This window comes from Pristis pectinata, chromosome 35 (assembly GCF_009764475.1).
Source record: "Pristis pectinata isolate sPriPec2 chromosome 35, sPriPec2.1.pri, whole genome shotgun sequence".
In the NCBI taxonomy this organism is placed as follows: Eukaryota; Metazoa; Chordata; class Chondrichthyes; order Rhinopristiformes; family Pristidae; genus Pristis; species Pristis pectinata.
In genome coordinates this window covers 16,760,192-16,782,138 of record NC_067439.1, presented here as the reverse complement: position 1 = coordinate 16,782,138, position 21,947 = coordinate 16,760,192, and the positions used below count along the sequence as shown (strand labels likewise).

The 21,947-nt window shown below is 42.5% G+C and overlaps 1 protein-coding gene across 9 annotated transcripts in view; it reads right to left on the bottom strand.

Annotated features, from left to right (window-relative positions):
- The window catches only part of LOC127586448 (ryanodine receptor 1-like), a 625,703-nt gene that overhangs the window by 45,057 nt on the left and 558,699 nt on the right, over nt 1–21,947 (bottom strand). For all 9 annotated transcript variants that reach the window (XM_052044410.1, XM_052044408.1, XM_052044411.1 and 6 more), the window contains 4 exons: nt 15,011–16,305; nt 14,473–14,540; nt 3,627–3,900; nt 1,424–1,510 (listed from right to left, as the gene is read on the bottom strand). In XM_052044410.1, the coding sequence (XP_051900370.1) occupies nt 1,424–1,510; nt 3,627–3,900; nt 14,473–14,540; nt 15,011–16,305 (1,724 nt within the window). The remainder of the gene's footprint in view (nt 1–1,423; nt 1,511–3,626; nt 3,901–14,472; nt 14,541–15,010; nt 16,306–21,947) is intronic.

The following is a 21,947-nucleotide window of genomic DNA, read 5'->3' as shown; positions in this document are numbered from 1 at the left end:
AAGCCTACAATGATGATGAAGCTGTGTCAGCCCTGCAGCAGCTGTGGCCGGTACCCTCCTGAGCACAGAACTTGGGCGACATCCCTAATTCCGCAGTGAACAGAAAATTGTGAGGTGTGGCAGGAGCAGCTGAAATGACCTTAAAGCCAGGAAGTGGCTTTAACCTCTATGGACAAAGCATTCTGGATACATGTGAGCCTGTACTTCAGGTCACAGGTTTCAGGAAGAAATGCAGGTTGGGTGCAGTTTCAGAGGAAATGGGCTTAGTAAAACCCTTCTTGTTCATTGCACCTGTGCAAACATGTACTTGTGCATATGACAATGAACTCACTTTTGGCTTATTCTGTGGGTAAATAAGAACTGTCACTTTTCACACCAGCATAAATTTTGGATATTATACTATTGTTGATGTCATTTGGAGATTAAAAGAAAGAAGATGCTGGTATAAACAAAAATCCCACTGAAAAGTCAGATTTTCCTTTCAGTGCTAAGACACCCAGAAGCTTGTGGAATATTGCCCCATTCTGGATTAAGCCAATATACAACTGCACAGCACACTCTACTTTTCGGAGCTGTGTTAAGGAACCTTCAGGCTTTTGTACTTCAGTAGCACTTCAAACATAGTTTAAGATCCCAAGGCACTTCACAGGAATATTATCAAGCACAATTTGATATTGAGCCATGTAAACAGAAATTAAAACAAAAAGACAATTTTTAAAGGGGAGGGGCAGAGGCAGACAGGTTTAGGTAAGCTCTTCTGGAACATTTACCCGAGCTGGTTGAAAACATGACTGGCAAGGGAAAAGAGATTAAATCAAGGATGCGAAGGAGGCCAGAGTTGGAAGTGAAGATGAAGTGGTGAAAATCTGATAGAGGAAAAAGGCCATGGAGGGATGTGAATGGAAAAATGATTATTTTTACACTGAGCTGGATTCATTGTTGGTAATCAGCAACAAAAGGATGATTGTGAATGAGTTTAGATAAATGTTAAGCTATGGTAGCAAAATTTCATGGGAAGTGGATTGTGGGAGGCTGGCCACTGAAGAGGTTAAGCCTGAAGATAAGAAGTCACTGGGTTGACGTAGGGGCAGAGGGATATTAGTACAGCTGTGAAGGAGAGAATGTGTGATATTAAAAAAAAGAATGGGTTTAAGTACTGGAACACCCTCCTCAATAGCAGTGGGAGAGCACCTTCACTGCAGTGGATCAAGGTGGTTCACCAATACCCTCTCGAGGGCAATTAGGAATGGGTCATAAATATCTGGTTGCCAATGATGCCCAGATCCAAAAAAACTACAAATAAATTAAAACGGATACTGAGATTGCAAATGGTTTACTTCAACTTTAGACAGTAACAGAGAAGCTGGGAGGATTCTTGGATATCAGCAAAACTGGCACCGTTTTATGTTTGATCTAAACTTACCTTATAAAAGAGGAGGATAAAGTTGATTGCAAACGCCACAAACAAAGCTAGGAAGCGGAGATTGTAGAAGTTTCTTGATAAATAATTCTAGTTAAAAGATGCAAAGAGATGTTATTTATTGCATGGCACACAGTGATACTTGTAACTGTAACCTGCATCTAACTTCATGACTTCTATCTAAATAGGAATAACCAAACTCCATTTTATTTCTCTAAAACGTTACCTTGATTTCTCTTTGCACAGTTGCACCTGCTAAGTGTTTCCACAGGGCTGTGTTGTCCAAAATGATTTTATATGTTCATTCTTTCCTTTCATTATTCAGCTCCTGCTGAAACACTACAATTGAATCTGTCATTACTACTCCCCCCTGACAGCCCATTGCAGAGCCTAACCACTTGTATAACAAAACTCTTTACCTCACGTTACATTTCGTTCTTCTGCCAGTCATCTTCAACCAATGTCTCCTGGCTTGTGACCACTCTGCAAATGGGAACACCTATAAGCCCTTCAAGATGTTAAATATCGTGATCTGATCCCCTCACACGCTCCTCTATTTGAAGGAAAACAACCCAGTTTCTCCAGCATCTCCATGTAACTGAAGTCCCTCATCCCTGGAATTTTTCAAAACTTCAGCACCAATTAAGGCCAGGGCTCTATGATTCCTTTCCCTACTTCCCTCAGCAACTCAGGCTGCATTCCACCTGGACCAGGATATTTAACTACTTAAAGGAATTAGTGTTTCAGTTTTAATTTTTAGCCCACCTAGAATCTCAACGAAATCTTCCTTTGCTGACTCCAGCCACATCATCTTTGTTGTTGCAGACTAATGTAAAGCCATGCCCACTGCTTACATCAGTAAATTTCCTTTATGGTCCCCGATCTTCATCTCTTGCAACTCTTTTCCTGTCTACATGCCTGCAGAATAGTTTTAAATTCCCCTCTACGTTTCCTGCTGCCTTTTCTAATGTGCACTCTTTGCCCCTTGTATTTTCACTGAACTTTCTGTAATCAGCCCAGTTCTCACGTGAAAAAAATGCTCCCTTTTCTCCACTATTTTACTCTCTATCGTTTTGGTCAGCTGAGGAGATCTGGCTTTGCCTTCCCTCCCCAACTTCACTGGAATGTACCTGGTCTGTCGCTGAAACACCTCCACTTTAAATGCCTCCCATTGTTCAATTACATTTTTGCCTGCCAAACTTTCATTGCAATTAAAATGGAGTAATGTGGGAAAGTATGAAACTGTCAAGTTTGGCAAGAACAATACAAAAGCATGCTATGTGATGGTGAGAGAGTTCTGTGGTGTGGAGTCTCCAGGTTATCCTGCTGCATGCTTCACAAAGGGCTGGTGGGAAGGTTTAGCAAGTAATCAGAAACGTAACAGAATGTTATTATTTATTACTTAAGGAATTGAATACAAAGGTAAGTAGGTTATATTTCAGTAACATGTGGGACATCTAAACTACTGTCTCCTTATTGATGATAATGTGTTGGAACAATCCAGTGAAGGTTTACTGGGAAATGGTTGGATAATTAGGCTTTACCCAGTAGAGTTTAAAAGAGGGAGAGGGGTATGATTGAAACACATAAGATCCTAAGGGATTGTGACAAGGAGGAGGTGCAGAGGATGTTTCCTCTTGTGGGACAACCTAAAACTAGTGGTTACTATTTAAAAATAAGGAGTCACCCATTTGAGAGGTGAGGTGAATTTTCTTCTCTCAGACAGTCATCAGCCTTTGGAACCCTCTCCTCTAAAGGATGGCAGAAGCAGAGTCTTTAACTGTTTTTAAGGGAGAGATAGACTGATTCTTGCCAAGCCAGGAGTGTAACATTACTGAAGGTAGAATGGAATGCAGAGCTGACGTTACAATTATGTCAGCCATTACGTTATTAATGGAAGTGCAGGCTCACTGGGCAGTCTGCCTCCTCCTGCTCTCGATTCACATGTCTGTATGTGACGTACTATCACCATCAGACTACTCACTGTTTTAATTAATGTGGAAGAATTTTTTAGTTTCTGCTTCTTTCTTCAGTAAATGCTTGTTTAAATTCTCCAGATCTGTGTCCCATAACTCCTGCCAAACTCACCCAGCTTCTATTTCCCACAGCTCTTATGCCTGCCTTTGAATGACCCAGTTAGCAAATATATTTAACACCGTACCTTAAGAAATTCCTGCACAGATTTTTTGGAGTTATACATACTTACCAAGAGCTTAGTCTTATAATTTTCAAACTCGGTCCAGAACTCCATGACTGCTTCTGGTTCCTCCTTTTTCCTCTCCAGCTTGGCCTTCTTCCTCGCCTTTTTTGCTGGTGTAGCATCTTCTTCTTCTTGGCCTTCTGCCTTTTCTCCTTCTTCCTTTTCCTTTTCTTTTTCTTCTGGCTTTTCTTTTGCTTCTGCCTTTTCTTCCTCTTCTTCTGGGGGTTCTACCACCTCTTTTTCTTTCATATCCTTTTCAGCCTTTTCACCATTCTCAATGCTTTTGAATGCAGGGAACAGAAACATCATTCCATGTTGCAACAATTAAGATCCCAAACTACGACTTATATGTAAATTCCAGGATCGGGCAGAAAAATTATCTGTTGCCTGTTATCTGTTATTATTACTGCCAAAACATTCAAGTCATGCAAGAATTTCCAGAGCAGAGGTGCAACACATCCAAGCTACTATTGCCTAGCTCAGTATTGTCCAATAGCCATACTGGTCTGTGTTAATGTACAATGAACCATAGAACCATAGAACACTACAGCACAGAAAACAGGCCATTCAACACTTCTAGTCTGTACTGAAACATTATTCCGCTAGTCCTTCTTACCTGCACCCAGTCCATAACCCTCCAGACCTCTCCCATCCATGTATCTATCCAACTTATTCTTAAAACTTAAGAGTGAGCCCGCATTTACTACATCAGATGGCAGCCCGTTCCACACTCCCACCACTCTCTGAGTGAAGAAGTTCCCCCTAAACCTTTCCCCTTTCACCCTAAAGCCATGTCCTCTCGTACTTCTCTCTCCTAATCTAGGTGGAAATAGCTTACTCACTTTAACTCTGTCAATGCCCCTCATAATTTTGTAAACCTCTATCAAATCTCCCCCCATTCTTCTATGCTCCAAGGAATAAAGTCCTAACCTGTTCAATCCTGTAACTCAACTCCTGAAGACCCAGCAACATTCTAGTAAATCTCCTCTGCACTCTTTCAATCTTACTGATATCCTTCCTATAGTTAGGTGACCAGAACTGCACACAATACTCCAAATGTGGTCTCACCAATGACTTATACAACCTCACCATAACATCCCAACTCCTATACTCAATACTTTGATTTATGAATGCCAGGACGTCAAAAGCCTTCTTTACGACCCTGTCTACCTGTGACGCCACTTTCAGGGAATTATGTATCTGAACTCCCAGATCCTTTTATTCTTCGGCACTCCTCAGTGCCCTACCATTTACTGTGTATGTCCTACCTTGATTTGTCCTTCCAAAATGCAACACCTCACACTTGTCTGCATTAAATTCCATCTGCCATTTTCTGGCCCATTTTTCCAGTTAGTTCAGATCCCTCTGCAAGCTTTGAAAGCCTTCCTCGCTGTCCACTATGCCTCCAATCTTAGTGTCATCAGCAAACTTGCTGATCCAATTTACCACATTTTCATCTAGATCATTGATATAGACAACAAACAACAATGGCCCCAGCACAGATCCCTGAGGCACACCACTAGTCAGAGGCCTCCAGTCTGAGAAACAATCATCCACTACCACTCTCTGTCTTCTCCCACACAGCCAATTTCGAATCCAGTTTACAACCTTTCCATGGATACCTAGTGACTGAACCTTCTGAACTAACCTCCCATGTGGGAACTTGTGAAAGGCCTTACTGAAGTCCATGTAGACAACATCCACAGGCTCTCCTTCATCTACTTTCTTGGTAACCTCCTCGAAAAACTCTACAAGATTCGTTAAACACGATCTACCACACACAAAGCCATGCTGACTATCCTTAATCAGCCCTTGGTTGGCCAAATACTTGTATATCCAATCTCTCAGAACACCTTCCAATAATTTACCTACTACTGATGTCAGGCTCACTGGTCTACCCTCCAGTCCTCTGGCACCGCACCCGTGGCTAAAGACATTTTAAATATATCTGCCAGGGCCCCTGCAATTTCTACACTAGTCTCTCTCAAAGTCCGAGGAAATATCTTGTCAGGCTCATGGGATTTATCTACCTTTATTCGCTGTAAAGCAGCAAGCACCTCCTCCTCTTTAATCTCGATATGTTCCATGACACTATTGCTTGTTTCCCTTCCTTCCATATCCTCTATGCCCGTTTCCTGAGTAAATACTGATGCAAAAAAACTGTTTAAGATCTCCCCCATCTCCTGAGGCTCCACACATAGACGACCACTCTGATCTTCTAGGGGACCAATTTTGTCCCTGACTATCCTTTTACTCTTCATATACTTGTAGAAACCCTTCGGGTGTACCTTCACATTATCTGCCAAAGCAACCTCATGTCTTCTTTCTGCCTTCCTGATTTCCTTCTTTAGTATTTTCTTACATTTTCTATACTCTTCAAGTACCTCATTTGTTCCTAGTTGCCTATACCTGCTATAAACCTCTCTCTTCTTAACCAGATCGCCAATATCCCTTGAAAACCAAGGTTCCCTATGCTTGTTAACTTTGCCGTTAATCCTGGCAGGAACATGCAAACTCTGCACTCACAAAATTTCGCCTTTGAAGGCCTTCCACTTACTGAACACATCCTTGCCAGAAAACAACTCTTCCTAGATCCTTTCTCATTTCCACAAAATTGGCCTTTCTCCAATTTAGAACCTCAACTCGAGGACAATTGGGCTTTGTTCGAGGGAAGGTGGGACCTGTTCCAAAGGAATGGTTTGCACCTGAACTGGAGGGGGACTAACGTACCTGCAGGTAGGTTTGCCAGTGCTGCTCTGGGGGGGTTTAAACTAGATTTGCAGGGGGAGGGGAACCCGACTGTAGAGCAGATGGTGAGGTGGAGGAGGAAAATAGTCATGCGAGGACTGCAGGTAAAGACAGAAATCAAAGGTTTGTACTTGATAGAAATGTTCTCAGGTGCATCTATTTCAATGCAAGGAGCATTGTAGGTAAGGCAGATGAGCTTAGGGCGTGGATTGGCATGTGGGATTATGACATTATTGCTATTAGTGAGACTTGGTTGCAGGAGGGGCAGGACTGGCAGCTTAATGTTCTGGGGTTCCGTTGTTTCAGATGTGATAGAGGGGGAGGGCTGAAAGGGGGAGGAGTGGCATTACTAGTCAGGGAAAATATCACAGCTGTGCGGAGACAGGACAGCCCAGAGGGCTAGTCTACAGAGGCCATATGGGTGGAGCTGAGGAACAGGAAAGGTGTGGCCACACTAATAGGCTTGCATTATAGACTGCCCAATAGTCAGAGAGAACTGGAGGAACAAATCTGTAGTGAGTTGGCAGACCGGGAAATGAAGGTAACTATTATCAGGTTTCTGGATAATAACCTGCTGGTCATGGTTTCATAACTGAAAGATGGCGACTGAGTGAAATATATTTCAATCTGAGCATTAATAAATCAGGTACAACAGGACAATTTAAAAAAAAGAAACATATTATACTGCTAGAGAAACGAAGGACCGCAGATGCTGGAATCCAGATGATAAACACGATGATGCTGGAGGAACTCAGCAGGCCAGGCAGCATCCGTGGAGAAAAGCAGCCGGTCAACGTTTCGGGTCAGGACCCTTCTTCAGGACTGAAGATAAGAAAAGGGGAAGCCCAATAGACAGAGATTCACCTGCACCTCCCCTAATGTCATCCACTGCATTCGGCACTCCAAGTGTGTCCTCCTCTACATTGGGGAGACCAAACGCAGACTAGGTAACCATTTTGCAGAACACCTGCGCTTTGTCCGTAACCGTGATCTGCATCTCCCCGTTGCCAGTCATTTCAACTCCCCCTCCCACACCACCACTGATATGTCAGTCCTCAGCCTCCTCCACTGCCAGGAGAATTCCAAGCACAAAGAACAGCACCTCATTTTCCGTCTTGGAACCTTGCAGCCTAATGGCATGAACATTGAATCCTCCCACTTTAAGTAATCCCCAACCCCCCCAACCATGTCTCTTCTTTTCTTCCCTTTCTTAGCCTCTCTGGCTCTTTTTTCTATCCCCCTTTTTTCTCCATACCTTTGATCCATCCCCCAGTGGATCTGTTCTCCCCTCCTCCCCCGCACCTGCCTACCACTGTCTCTTACCTGCATCTACCTATCACCACCTTGTGCCCATCTTGCCTCCCCTCTTCTGTCCACCTATCACTGCTCTGTGTCACGAACCAGCAACAAAAGAAACACACTGAGCATGATTCAGTGTTAAAAACTATTTTATTAATCACTACTTATGATAATACGTAAAATAAAAGTTAAAAAAAATGTTAGTATGTTAGAATTCAAGAATGTTAAACCTCGAACGTTAACCCCAAAACTAAACTCTTCGTGTGTGTGTGTGACAAAGTCCAAAACTCCCAGTTCCTGAATGGTTCTTAAAGTTCAGTTCCGCAAGCCATAAGGTGAAACATGAGCAAGGGCTTCTTCAACAACCACCGTTGTCTGAAGATAAGATGTAGATGTAGAAAAACATAGAGAGAGTACATACGAAATCCAAATGTTCCACGATGGAACCCAAACGACACTTCAGTGTTTACTCGGTAGTGACTTCCTCACCCCGAAAAGCATCCGAACCGTGGTCGTCCACACACAAATACCTGTTTCCTTCTACAGGTCAGCAACAAAGTGAACTCCACCGGATTACTTCCAACTTCCATACATGGATTTCAGTGGTAAACACAGTTATTGTTTCTCATCCATCGATAGAGAAAACAAGCAGGCTGGTGTCTCTCTCCCTTCTCTCTCTCTCTTCTTCTTCTTCTTCTGACTTCTTCAACAACGTCATTACGTCCTTTATCTTCTATTGACGTAAGCACGCCCCACACACACATACACACACACTCTCTATCTTAAAGGGACTTTCACTGAGTCCATAACACCTCCCACCTAAAAAAAAATTTTCCCAAGAAAATTTTAACCGCGCATAGAGTTAGTAATGTTAATAATTATCACGCTACACAACTACAGACTATCAGATTAGTATAGATACATGTTTCCCATTTAACATCGGGAAAGACAATCAGCAATCACATTATCTTTGCCTTTAATGTGAGTTATCATGAGATCAAACTCTTGCAAAATTAAACTCCAGTTTAACAGCCTTCTGTTCTTGTTTTTGACTCGGCTCAGAAACACCAATGGGTTATGATCTGTATACACAGTCAATGGTTTCTGAGCGGTGCAAACATATACACTGAAATGTTGCAAGGCTAAAACAAGCGACAGTAATTCTTTCTCTATGGTGGAATAATTCTTTTGATGCTCATTAAATTTCTTTGAAAAGTAAGCTACAGGATGGTCAATATCATCAAGGTCACCCTTCTGCAACAACACAGCTCCTGCAGCTTCATCACTGGCATCTACTGCTAATGAAAATGGCTTTTCAAAGTCAGGTGTTCTGAGCACAGGATGGTAGCATAAAATGGCTTTCAGCTTCTCAAATGCTTCTTGACAAGAATCTGTCCAAACAAACTTTACTCCCTTCTTCTGAAGATTAGTTAGGGGAAGAGCAATATCAGCAAAATTTTTACAAAATTTTCGATAATATCCAACCATTCCCAAAAATCTTCTAACAGTCCTCGTACCTGTGGGAATAGGGAACTCAGATATTGCTTGAACTTTTGCCTGAACAGGAGCTTGCTTGCCTTGACCTACAACATAACCAAGATACGTCACAGTGGCATGGCCAAATTCACTTTTAGCCAAGTTAACTGTAAGGTTAGCCTTGGAAAGTCTTTCAAACAACCTTTCTAACGCAGAGATGTGATCCTCCCATGTATCATTCCCAGTCACTAAGTCGTCAATGTAGGCATCTGTATGTTTTAACCCATGAATCACTGAATTAATCATTCTTTGAAATGTTGCCGGAGCATTTTTCATTCCAAATGGCAAAACATTGTATTCATACAATCCAGAAGGGGTTACAAAGGCTGAAATCTCCCTTCCTCTATCTGTTAATGGAACACACCAGTACCCTTTTAATAGGTCAATCTTTGTAAGAAATTTTGCCTTTCCCACTCTGTCTATGCAATCATCCACTCTAGGAATAGGGTAAGCATCTGACTTTGTTACAGCATTCACTTTCCTGTAATCTGTGCAAAATCTAACAGTTCCATCAGGTTTAGGTACAATAACACAGGGCGAACTCCAATTTGAAGTAGAATGTCTAATAATATCATTTTCCAACATGTATTTGATTTCCTGATCAACAAGTTTACTTTTTTCCACATTCATTCGATATGGGTGTTGTTTGATTGGTTTTGCATCCCCAACATCAACATCATGGGTAATTATCGATGTTCTGTTTGGAACATCTGGGAACAGATTTTTAAATTTTAAAATTAATTCTCTCATCTGTTGTTTTTGTGAAACTTGTAAATGGTCCAACTTCGTTTCAAGGTTCTCCATGATATTTTGGTTTTTCAGTTTCGATGGAACAATATTTGGTCTAAATTGGCCTTCCTCAACATCAACATCAGGCATTCTAGAAACGACCTTTTCACCATCCACCAAGGCCACAACTGAATCCCTCTCATAATAAGGTTTTAGCATGTTTACATGACAGAGTTGTGTTTTCTTGCGTCTATCTGGTGTTTTGATTATATATGTTAGATCAGTCACTCGAGATTCAATAACATAGGGTCCAGAAAAACGAGCTTGCAAGGGATTATTTTGGCTAGGGAAAAATACCAACACCTTTTGCCCCACTGCGAATGTCCTAGGCCGAGCACGTCTATCAAAATATGTCTTCATTCTTATCTGGCTTGTTTTCAGATTCTCTCTCGCTAGCTGGCAGACTCTCTCCAACCGAGTTTTAAATTTTTGGACATTGTCCAACAGACTCAAGTGAACTTCCTCATTAACCCATTGCTCTCTTAACAACTCCAAAGGTCCTCTCACCCTATGTCCAAACACAAGCTCAAACGGACTAAATCCGATTGACTCCTGGATTGATTCTCTAACGGTAAACAAAAGTAAATGGATCCCTTCGTCCCAATCCTTGGTGTTTTCAAAGCAATAAGTCTTCAGCATATTTTTGAGAGTAGAATGAAATCTCTCCAGAGCTCCTTGAGATTCTGGGTGATATGCAGATGATACAATCTGCTTTGCTCCCAGCTCATAGACTATTTGTTGAAAAATTTTTGACATAAAATTACTACCTTGATCAGATTGGATTTCTTTTGGCAAACCAAACAAGGTAAAAAATTTTACAAGAGCCTTTGACACTGTCTTGGCCTTAATATTTCTAAGGGGTATTGCCTCTGGAAATCTAGAAGTGGCACACATGATGGTTAACAAATACTGATTTCCAGTCTTAGACTTTGGTAAGGGGCCAACACAGTCCACAATCACCTTCGAAAAGGGTTCACCAAAAGCAGGAATTGGTTTCAAAGGAGCCACAGGGGGTTTTTGATTTGGTTTACCTACCATCTGACATGTGTGGCAGGTTCGACAAAACATCACCACATCTTTTCTCAAACCAGGCCAACAGAATTGCTTCAAGATCTTCCCTACAGTTTTATTCACACCAAAATGACCACCCAAAGGCATACTATGGGCCAGGTTTAAAATCTCATCCCTATAAACTTTTGGAACAACAACCTGATGAATAACTTCCCATTCCTCAGTAACAGGAACATGAGGAGGTCTCCATTTCCTCATTAACACTCCATTTTTGACATAGTATCCAGTTGGCACCTTTTCAATCTCCTCACATGAGAGTGCTTTTTCTTTCAATTCTGTCAACTCAGGGTCCTTTGTCTGTTCCACCATAAAATCCTTCCTCGACAAAGACAAATCTTTAAATTCAGGCTCACTGTAAGGATGTTGATCCTCCAGTGAAGACAGAAAAGTCTCAGATAAGGCATCAAAATTTTCTTCCTGTTTAGGACTGTCACAAGGAACTACATCAGACTGCACCGGACTGTCTGTCTTGGCTAATTCTTTAGCTCTAGCTCGAGTCACCGCACATGATGGGTAAACATCTGGATCATCCTCAGACTCATCAATCCTTGGTTTGGTTGTTAACCGTACCACAGGATCACTTTCTCCATTTGCAAGGTCATTTCCCAATAACAAAGAAACTCCTTCCACTGGCAAACTAGGTCTTATCCCTATCTCGACTGGTCCTTCTACGAACTTTGACTTTAAAATCACCCTGTGAAAAGGGACAGACATGGTCTCACCTGTAATGCCTCGTACTAGATTTACTTCACCAGTGTCACTTTCTTCACCAAAATTTAAAACACTGTCCAGCAAGAGAGATTGACTAGCCCCAGTATCTCTAAGAATTTTCACTGGCACCTGGGGTGACTCATCATTCAGTGAAACAAAACCCTCTGATACATACGAACGGAATTCTTTTCTCACCTCCTCCAACTTTTCTGCTTTTCCCTCTTGCAAGGACTGATCTTTAACAGCATCTCCTAAACCTTTTTGATTTTTAATTGCCTGAAAGCAAGCATTGGGCCCAGCTTCCTTCTTTTTCTTCAAAAGGGCACAATTAGATATCACGTGGCCAGGTTTCCTACAGTAATAACAAGTACGCTCAACAGGTTTCTCCAGCCCTGGCTTCTTTTCATCTTTTCCTTTTTGATTACCTCCCAATTTAATCTCTGGTTTACCTGGATTGTCTTTGTAACTCTTTGGAAAGGTTTTAAGTTGTCCCCATTTGGATTTATGGGTTAAAGCATAATCATCTGCCAACCTAGCAGTTTCTTGTAAAGTTTCCACTGCCTTTTCATTTAAATATGTTGTTAATTCAGCTGGAACACATCTTTTAAAGTCTTCCACCAGTATCAATTCTGTCAATTTATCGTAATCCCCATCTACATTTTTAGCCAGGCACCATCGTTCAAAACATATTCTCTTTCCATTGGCAAATTCCATATAAGTCTGATCTGCAGATTTCCTCAAGTCTCTGAATTTTTGTCTATAAGCCTCAGGGACCAATTCATAGGCCTTCAATATAGCTTGTTTTACCTTGGTATAATCAGCTGCATCCTCAACAGACAAAGCAGAATAAGCTTTTTGAGCTTTACCTTTAATCACACTCTGTACCATAAGAGCCCATCCTTTCCTTGGCCAGTTTGAACTCACAGCAACCTTTTCAAAATGTTGGAAATACTGATCAACCTGATCTTCTTCAAACGGAGGGACTAATCGAACCTCCCTGCTGGCTGAAAAACCATCATCAGAATCAGATTCCGAACTCCTACGCTTCATTTGTAACTCATGCTGCCTCTGTTTCTCCTTCTCCTCACTATCCAGCTCCATCCTCTTCAATTCCATCTGCTTCATTGCTAGATCAGCCTCTATCTTCATCTGAGTTAGCTTTTGTTCAGTCTCTAATTTCTTTTGTTCGGCCTCTAATCTCTTTTCCTCTCGTTCGGCCTCTAATTTATTTTGTTCTCGTTCGGCCTCTAATCTCTTTTGCTCTCGTTCAGCCTCTATCTTTAACTGGGTTTGCTCTCGTTCAGCCTCTATCTTTAACTGGGTTTGTTCTCGTTCAGCTTCTATCTTTGCCAGCTGCACCTGTGCCTCAGAAATTGCTATTTCACTGCCAGGAAACTGTTTTAACACTTCCTTCTCAAACACCTTCTTTTCCACATAATGGCCAGCTATCAATCTCTGAATATCTGCCTTTCTCATAGACTGCTTTACTTCTGTAAGGTTTAGCCTTGTAGCAATCTTTATCAGATCATCCTTTTTCGCCACCTCCAATCCCTTTTGGGTTGGTGACTCCAAAAATGCCTTAATATCCATTGCTGCTGGTTTCCACACACACAAGCCAATTAAAAAGAATTTATCAGACCTCCCTCAAAAATCTTTGGATTGAATCCCGAACAAATCTCGTCAATCTGGGGTACAATCCCAGACGAATCTCGTTAACCTTGGGAACTATCCCGGACGAGCCCCCAATTTTGTCACGAACCAGCAACAAAAGAAACACACTGAGCATGATTCAGTGTTAAAAACTATTTTATTAATCACTACTTATGATAATACGTAAAATAAAAGTTAAAAAAAATGTTAGTATGTTAGAATTCAAGAATGTTAAACCTCGAACGTTAACCCCAAAACTAAACTCTTCGTGTGTGTGTGTGACAAAGTCCAAAACTCCCAGTTCCTGAATGGTTCTTAAAGTTCAGTTCCGCAAGCCATAAGGTGAAACATGAGCAAGGGCTTCTTCAACAACCACCGTTGTCTGAAGATAAGATGTAGATGTAGAAAAACATAGAGAGAGTACATACGAAATCCAAATGTTCCACGATGGAACCCAAACGACACTTCAGTGTTTACTCGGTAGTGACTTCCTCACCCCGAAAAGCATCCGAACCGTGGTCGTCCACACACAAATACCTGTTTCCTTCTACAGGTCAGCAACAAAGTGAACTCCACCGGATTACTTCCAACTTCCATACATGGATTTCAGTGGTAAACACAGTTATTGTTTCTCATCCATCGATAGAGAAAACAAGCAGGCTGGTGTCTCTCTCCCTTCTCTCTCTCTCTTCTTCTTCTTCTTCTGACTTCTTCAACAACGTCATTACGTCCTTTATCTTCTATTGACGTAAGCACGCCCCACACACACATACACACACACTCTCTATCTTAAAGGGACTTTCACTGAGTCCATAACATCTGCTTTTCCCTCCTGTATATTGGGCTTCCCCTTTTCCTATCTCCAGTCCTGAAGAAGGGTCCTGATCTGAAACGTTGACCGCCTGCTTTTCTCCATGGATGCTGCCTGGCTTGCTGAGTTCCTCCAGCATCATTGTGTTTTTCATATTATACCGCTGTTGTAAAATGACATTACCACATGCTTATCTACTGTATTCTGAGGAACGTATTAAGGATAAAAAATACTTACTCTGCTTTCTCAGCTTCAGTCTTAAGTTGGTCGTCTGGCTTAGTTTCCAACTGAGTGTCAAGCTGTTGCTGTTGAAGGTAAAAGGCTCGTTTTATGACAGCTATGCAAACCAAGGAAAAGAATAAAGATTTCTAAATGGCCTTAACACAGGGTCCAGATAAAAACAGTGGTTTGTGGAATGTTTGATCAAGAGGAGTTTGTCCACTAACAGTAATGTCAAGATAATGTTGAGTGTTACTAGTCCAGCCAGCACAATGGGATAATTATGAAAAGGAATTTGTGACATTTAAGTTCCACTTTGATCAATCTGTGAACAAGTAGTGGAAGGAACACGTGCAAGCCCATTATTTACATCATATTTGTTTATCATTCTGAGTTTTTTTGCTGCTTCAATGGAAGCAAAGTTAAGTATGTTCCACTATTAATTCAAGAAAGGATACATTATTGCTAAAAGCTCTAATCTGATAACATCATATGAAATTAAATCCGAGTTTTGATTTTGATAGTTTCTACCTGGAATCCAGTGCAAGGTACTCACCCTTACTTTTCTGAAACTAGGTGGTGTTCCCTCTGGGGTTGGAGGTTCAACTGGTGCAGATTCCACAATGTCACCAAGTCCTAGGTTTGATTCTGGTGAACCCATCCTCAGCTGGCCACTTTCCCTCTTTACATCGGTCTTCTCAGATGTTTCCTCTTCCTTTGCTTGATCTTCAAACCCAGATTGGATGGCAGTTTCTTCAATCTCTGCCTTGCTAATGTCAGGAATATCAGCGTGAACCTCATCCTGAGTAGGATCAGGCATACTAGCCAGGAGTTCTGTGACAGTCAGATGTTTGGCTCCTTCAACTAAGCCGCCCCCAAATAAGGTATTCCATACTATCATGAAGAAACCACTACAGATGCTGTAGATAAACTGCAAGATGCCCATAAACAAAGTCCAAAAGAAGGACACCAGAGACATCACTATCTCTTTAATCGTCATCTTCTTTAGTTTCCTGTACCTTTTCCTTACATTCTTAAACGTGAATATTTTAAAAAAGTCAACAATGGAGCTGAGGAATCCTACAAAGGCAGACGGTGCCTCAGCTGGAGAAGATAATTTCTCAGCCTCTGCTCCTTCAGCATTCTCTTCTTCCTCTTCTTCTTCTTCTGACTTCTCTCCCTCATCTGCCTCCGAGATCTTTGAAGCAATTTGCATCTCAAAAATGGTGTCTTCACAGAAGTTGACGAAGAGTTCCATCTTCTCAGATTCACCACCTTCATTCACCACATCAAAGATAAACTGTCGTTTAGACTCCTTAACCTGAGGCATCTCCCACTGTGTTTTATTGGCCTCACTGATCTCAAAGTAAATGCGCTCTATCCTCTTACTGGCACCCATGATTTCAATGCGCCCTAGGAAAGGCTGGAAGTAATTGAGAATGCTCTCTGCTAATTCCAAGAAGTTTTGAAGTCTTGTATCATGAGGGACATGTTCAGACAGATTAGTGAGTAACACAGCTATGTTAAAACCAATGTCCTTAGCTGGCTCCTGGAACCGGTTTGCAAATTCCTCATAGTTTATCATTTCATTCTCATCTGCTTCTGAGCATGAAAGTAGGAACTGGATCTCAGAAGGTGTGTATTGCTTCTGGCTGTCCATTGCTTTCTGGAAGTCCTTCTTTGAGATAAGTCCTCTGGGGTCTGTTACATAATCTTTGAATGCATCAGAAGCCACAATGTCCTTTAGTTTCAAGAACATATCAAAGAACTTTAGGATCATTTCAACATTGCTTGATGACTCTACCAACATATCCACCATTTGCTTAGCAATAGTTCCATTCACAACATTTCCTGAAAATAGCAGATGAGGAAATATATCATTGTATTGAACAGTTCTAGCTGCAGTTCACAGAAGTGCTGCTTCATTGCATTTCTTTTTGAATATGCATTTGTTTTTGTATGGACCATGGAAAATCCAATGAAATGCTTAATTTTATTACTTAACTAGCACTACAAAATATTGTGTTAACCAGATTACTGTTACATTCAAAACATAAACCTATCAAAACAAAAGACACAGTTTATAATCATCATTCAAAACATATTAAAACTACTCATTTTAGTGACAACTTCAGGAGGCCAGGAAGCTATGTTGTCAGGACTTCCCTATTTCCTGACAACATAGGAGGAGCCCATTTCAGCCCACTGAAATAATTTGCCTGATTCATTTCCCTGATGATTGTAATTTTCCTGAGCTACCTTATGAGGTAAGATTCGACAGACCAAGCTTGTACCCACTAGAATGCAGAAGATAGAGACAATTGAAACAAACAGGATTCTAGGAGGTCTTGATGGTGTGGATGTGGAGATGATGGTTCTTCTTGTGGGGCAGTTCAGAACTAGGGGTCATTGATCTGTCTGAGATGAGCTGAAGTTGTTTCTCAGCAGGCTGTGAATCTTTGGAACTCTTCCTCAAGGAATGGTGGAAGCAGAGTTTTTGAATATATTTTAAGATAAAGATAGATAGTTTCTTGGTAAGCAAGTGAGCGAGAGGTTACCGTGCGTAGGTGGGAATATGCAGTAGAGCTGTGATCTTATTAAATGTAAGTGAGAGCATAACTGGCTAAATGCTTTACCTCTGCTCCTAATTTGTACATGACCATTACCAAGTATTGTTTATATTTTTCCTGCAAGAATGAATTTTCAACCACCCCCATGGCAGATGTTGGCCAACTAGTTTGGAAAATAATAAAGTTCTAACTGAAGTTAGAAGCAGACATTGTCACTGACTGTGGTGAGAACGACTTGGAGGAGTTATGGCAGGTCAATGGAACCAACTCAGGTAGGCACCCTGGTTGGCATGGACGAGTTGGGCCAAAGGGCCATGTTGTATGGCTAACTCTTTTGGGTTGAGATTGTTAAGTAAAGGACTGGAAAGGAAAAAAAGATGAGCAAAGGAACTAGTTTGGATGCGAAAATAACCACGATCATGCAAGCAAAAAAATGAATGCTACACAGTATTTCCAAAGACAAGAACGTTGCAGACATACCAAAACTTCACTGACAAAGCCTCAGCTGGCATTATTTGTCTGAGAATTGCTGACAACACTGTCACACTTGACATCACAGAGGAACAGACTATTAACTGGCTCCAGGCCTCAAAATATTCTTCATTCTTTTTCTCATTCACTACATCCCGGATGCACCAATCATGCTTCATAGAATCATTCTGACATTCTGGAGGTACTGATGAAAGTTGTTTAGAATTTATTTAAATCAGAGTCATTGATCCTACACAAGTTCTCTTCTTGGAAAAGCAGCATTCCTTCTGTCCCTGACCAACAGGCAGGGAAAGATGGGAAGATACACTGCACAGTAAGATGGTTATATTTTTTACACGTCTGCTGCCTAAAAATGGACTATAGAATGATAAGTGCAAGATTCAAAAATTGCAAAGGCAGCTACCATTGATAAAGTAAATAAGAGTAAAAACCTATTTGTTATTATATGAACAATGTGTTCACGGACAACAGAACAACTTACACATGTGGCTGTACTCTGTATCACTCCAAAGAAGAAGCATCAACACAGCATTGCTGAGGGAACATAAATTTGTGTGGGGACCAACCACTGAAGTAAAACTCCTCCTGGGCACAAGATCCAAGGCACAACGCAGCAGGCCTACCACACCTGGGCACTCAAAGGCTGCTCCTCCAACTCCACCACTCCACAACAAGTGCAAGTAGTACCTGAGCAGCAGACCACAGGGTGGGGTAAGAAAGGGCATTGTGGGGTACCACAGTATCACGTGGTGGGGAGGGAATTAGTAGAGATGGAAATGTAGATGGAGAGAGAAAGGATCCGGGGGCAAAGGAGAAGGTGGAGGAAATTCAGTCAGAGAAAGCTGTGCTGGGGTCATTTTGAGCTGGTAGCTGGTAGCAAAATTTGTCAAAAACCGATCCAGACCAAGGCCAGGGAGCTTCAGGTAGAGGTGTGCTGAGGATATCAGAAATGTTGCGTCGGGGCGGAAGGGTAAGGTACGAACACTAGAAGTTACACTTAATGGAGGATCTGCCTGGAATGCAAAGGACTCTTTGTCTAAGAGGTAGCTTAAATAAGGAGTGGAATGCTTTGAATGTATTAGTTTAAGCAGAATTGTTTCTGATATATCTTGGTGACTTTCATTTTACAATCAATTTAATGGATGGATAAAATATGTCAGTGTGCTCAGCATACAGACCCATTGACTCACAGCTATCTAGCCTGCACCTCCTCCCATCCTGTCTCTTGTAAGGATGCCATTCCTTTCTCTCAGTTTCTCCGACTGTGCTGCATCTGATCTTGAGATGTGGCCTGCCGCTCCAGGACATCTGAGATGTCTTCCTTTTTTCAGAAAACGGAGTTTCCCCACCACTGTGGTCGATGGAGTCCTCACCCGCATCTCCTCTATTTCCCGCACTTTTGCTCTACCCATTCCCCCCAGGTGAAACAGGAGTTCCCCTGGTCCTCACCTACCACCCCACCAGCCTATGCATCCAGTATATCATTCTTTGACATTTCCACCAGATGCAACGTGACCCCACCACCAGCCACATCCGTCCCTCCCTTTTTGCTTTCTACAGGAAACACCCTCTCTGTGGCTCCCTAGTTCAGTCATCCCCCCCACCCATCCCTTCCCTCCTCCTCCCCAGGCACTTTCCTCTGCAACTGTAAGAGGTGTAACACCTGCCCCTACACCTCCTTCCTCACTACCATCCAGGGCCCTAATCAGCTCTTCCACGCGAGGCAGTCATTCACCCCGTCCAACATTACTTGCTGCATTCAGTGCTCCCGATGTGGCCTCTTCTACATGAGTCAGACCAAGTGCAGACTAGACGACTGCTTCGCCAAGCACCTTCGCTCCGTCTGCCATGGCTGACTGGAACTCCCGATGCCAGCCACTTTAATTCCCCTCCCCATTCCTAGTGTTTTCAGCCTCCTCCACTGCCAGGGTGAGGGTAAGCGCAAACTGGAGGAACAGCACCTCACATTCCGCCTGGGTAGACAACAACCCGATGGCGTGAACATTAAATTCTCCAGTTTCAGGTAACCTGCTCCCTCTCTGCCCCTTTTCTCTCTCCTCCTGACTTACCCAGTTGCTAAACCCACCCCAGACCCCAGTTTCTTCCCCCCACTCCATCCACTGCATCTGCCCATCACCCACACACTCCTCCCACTGGGTCCCCTCCCCCACTGTTCCCATCTGCCCTCGCCACCTCTCTGATTTGCTCCATCCTGCTTTCCTATCAGATTCCAACATCTGCAGCCCTTTGTCACTTCTACCTATTGCCTTCCAGCCTCTGTCACTACTTCCACTCTTCCCTCCTCGCCTGGAATTATCTATCGCTTGTCAGCTCTTGCTCCACCTTTTCCCTCACTTCTTTACCATACAAGGTATTATTTTCTCTCTCTGATATTAAGAGTCCGGGGGTGGCATGTTCCTGTTAGGGTGAAGGGTAAACTTGGCAAATTTAGGGAACCTTGGCTGTTGAGCGATATTGAGGCTCTGCTCAAGAAGAAGAAGGAAGCATGCATTAGGTTTAGAAGGTTGGGGATGAGTGAATCCCTTGAGGGCTTTAAAAAGATTAAGAATGCTCTTAGGAGGGAAATCAGAAGGGCAAAGAGAGGATATGAGATGGATCTGACAAGTAAGGTTCAGGAAAATCCCAAGAGGTTTTTTAGCTATGTTAAGAGTAAAAGGGTGGCCAGCAAGAGAGTAGGTCCCCTTCGAGATCAGCAGGGCGGCCTATATCTTGAGCCGCAGGAGGTGGGTGGGATTTTTAATGAATATTTCTCCTTGGTGTTTACTGAGGAGAATATCATGGTTGCTCAAGAGATAAGGGAAATGTGGAGATGTTTTGGAGGACATTCATATTACCAGAGAGCAGGTATTTGCAGCCTTACAGTGCATTAAGATGGATAAATCCCCAGGACCTAACCGAGTGCATCCTCAGACTTTGTGGGAGGCTAGAGAAGAAATTGCGGAGGCCCTTACAGAGATATTTGCTTCATCATCAGCCACTGGTGAAGGTCCCAGAGAATGGAAGGTGGCTTATGTTGTTCTGTTGTTTAAGAAAGGTAGCAAGGACAAGCCAGGGAACCGTAGGGCCTGAGGGTGTGTCGTTGAACATTGAGACCTAGGGGTACAAGTACATAGTTTCCTTAAAGTGGTGACACAGGTAGACATGGTGGTCAAGTATGGCATGCTTGCCTTCGTCAGAAGCGGCTTTGAGTACAAGAGTTGGGACGTCATGTTACATCTGTACAAGACGTTAGCGCACCTGGAATGTGTGCATTTCCAGTCACCACTTCTAAAGAAAGGATGCAATTAAACTAGAGGATGCAGAAAAAATTCACAAGGATATTGATGGGACTGGAGAGTTTGAGTTATAAGAAGTGACTGGATAAGTTGGGACTGTTTTCCCTGGAGCTAAGGAGGCTGAGGGGTGACCTTACAGAGGTTTATAAAATTACAAAAGGCATAGATAAGGTGGTCTATGGTCGCAGTCTTTTTCCCAGGGTAGAGAAGTCGAAAACTCGAGGGCATAGTTTAAGGTGAGAGGGGAAAGATTTAAAGGGGACGGGAGGAGCAGGTTTTTCACACAGAGGGTGGAGGGTATATTGAACAAGCTGCAAGAGGAAGTGGTAGAGGTGGGTACAAATAAAACATTTAAGAGGCACTCAGGTTCATGGATAGGAAAAGCTAAGAGGGATATGGGCCAAATGCTGGCAAATGGGACTAGCACCTTGGTCAGCACTGATGAGTTGGACTGAAGGACCTGTTTCCATCCTGCATAACACTATGACTCTGACAATTTTATGCAATAAGCAACAAAATTTTGATCAGTAAATTTGGTAAGGTACTTATTGCACTAAAAATGCACCTCCAGGTCTTCTGCACATATGTGGAAACACGTGGAGGCCAGTGCGCAGCCTTACATGTCCAGCGGTTCTGACACCTCCTGCACAATTGTTTCGTGCTTTTAAAGGTCCAGGCCTTACTCTGAAGCAGGTCTAAACCACAGGATTGAGGCCTGCTTCAGCATTAGTTAAAGGAGGATTGACCTCATCTGGGATGCTGACAGCAAGTGCGAGTGGAAGATTCTCATTGCCTTCCAGTTAGAGTTTTATTTTACTTCCAAGAATCAATTTAATTGAACAGATTTGTTTTTGTCAAAACAAACCACTGTGGATGCAGGTACATTGCTTGTAAGCACAATGGATTTATTAAGTAAGTTGCATCCAGTACAAAGAGGATAGACATAGTCTGTTTCTTAGAACATCAGAGGCTGGCCTTCTGGGAGACTGCCATGCAGCCTGTTCCTCCTGCTGTGTCCCATTGACTGCAGGTCCCCGATTTTTTTTTCTCTCTCTGATCTTGTATGGTAGCCTATGCAAGATCAGTTACAGAGCAATACAGCACGGATACAGGCCCTTCGGCCCAACCAGTCCAT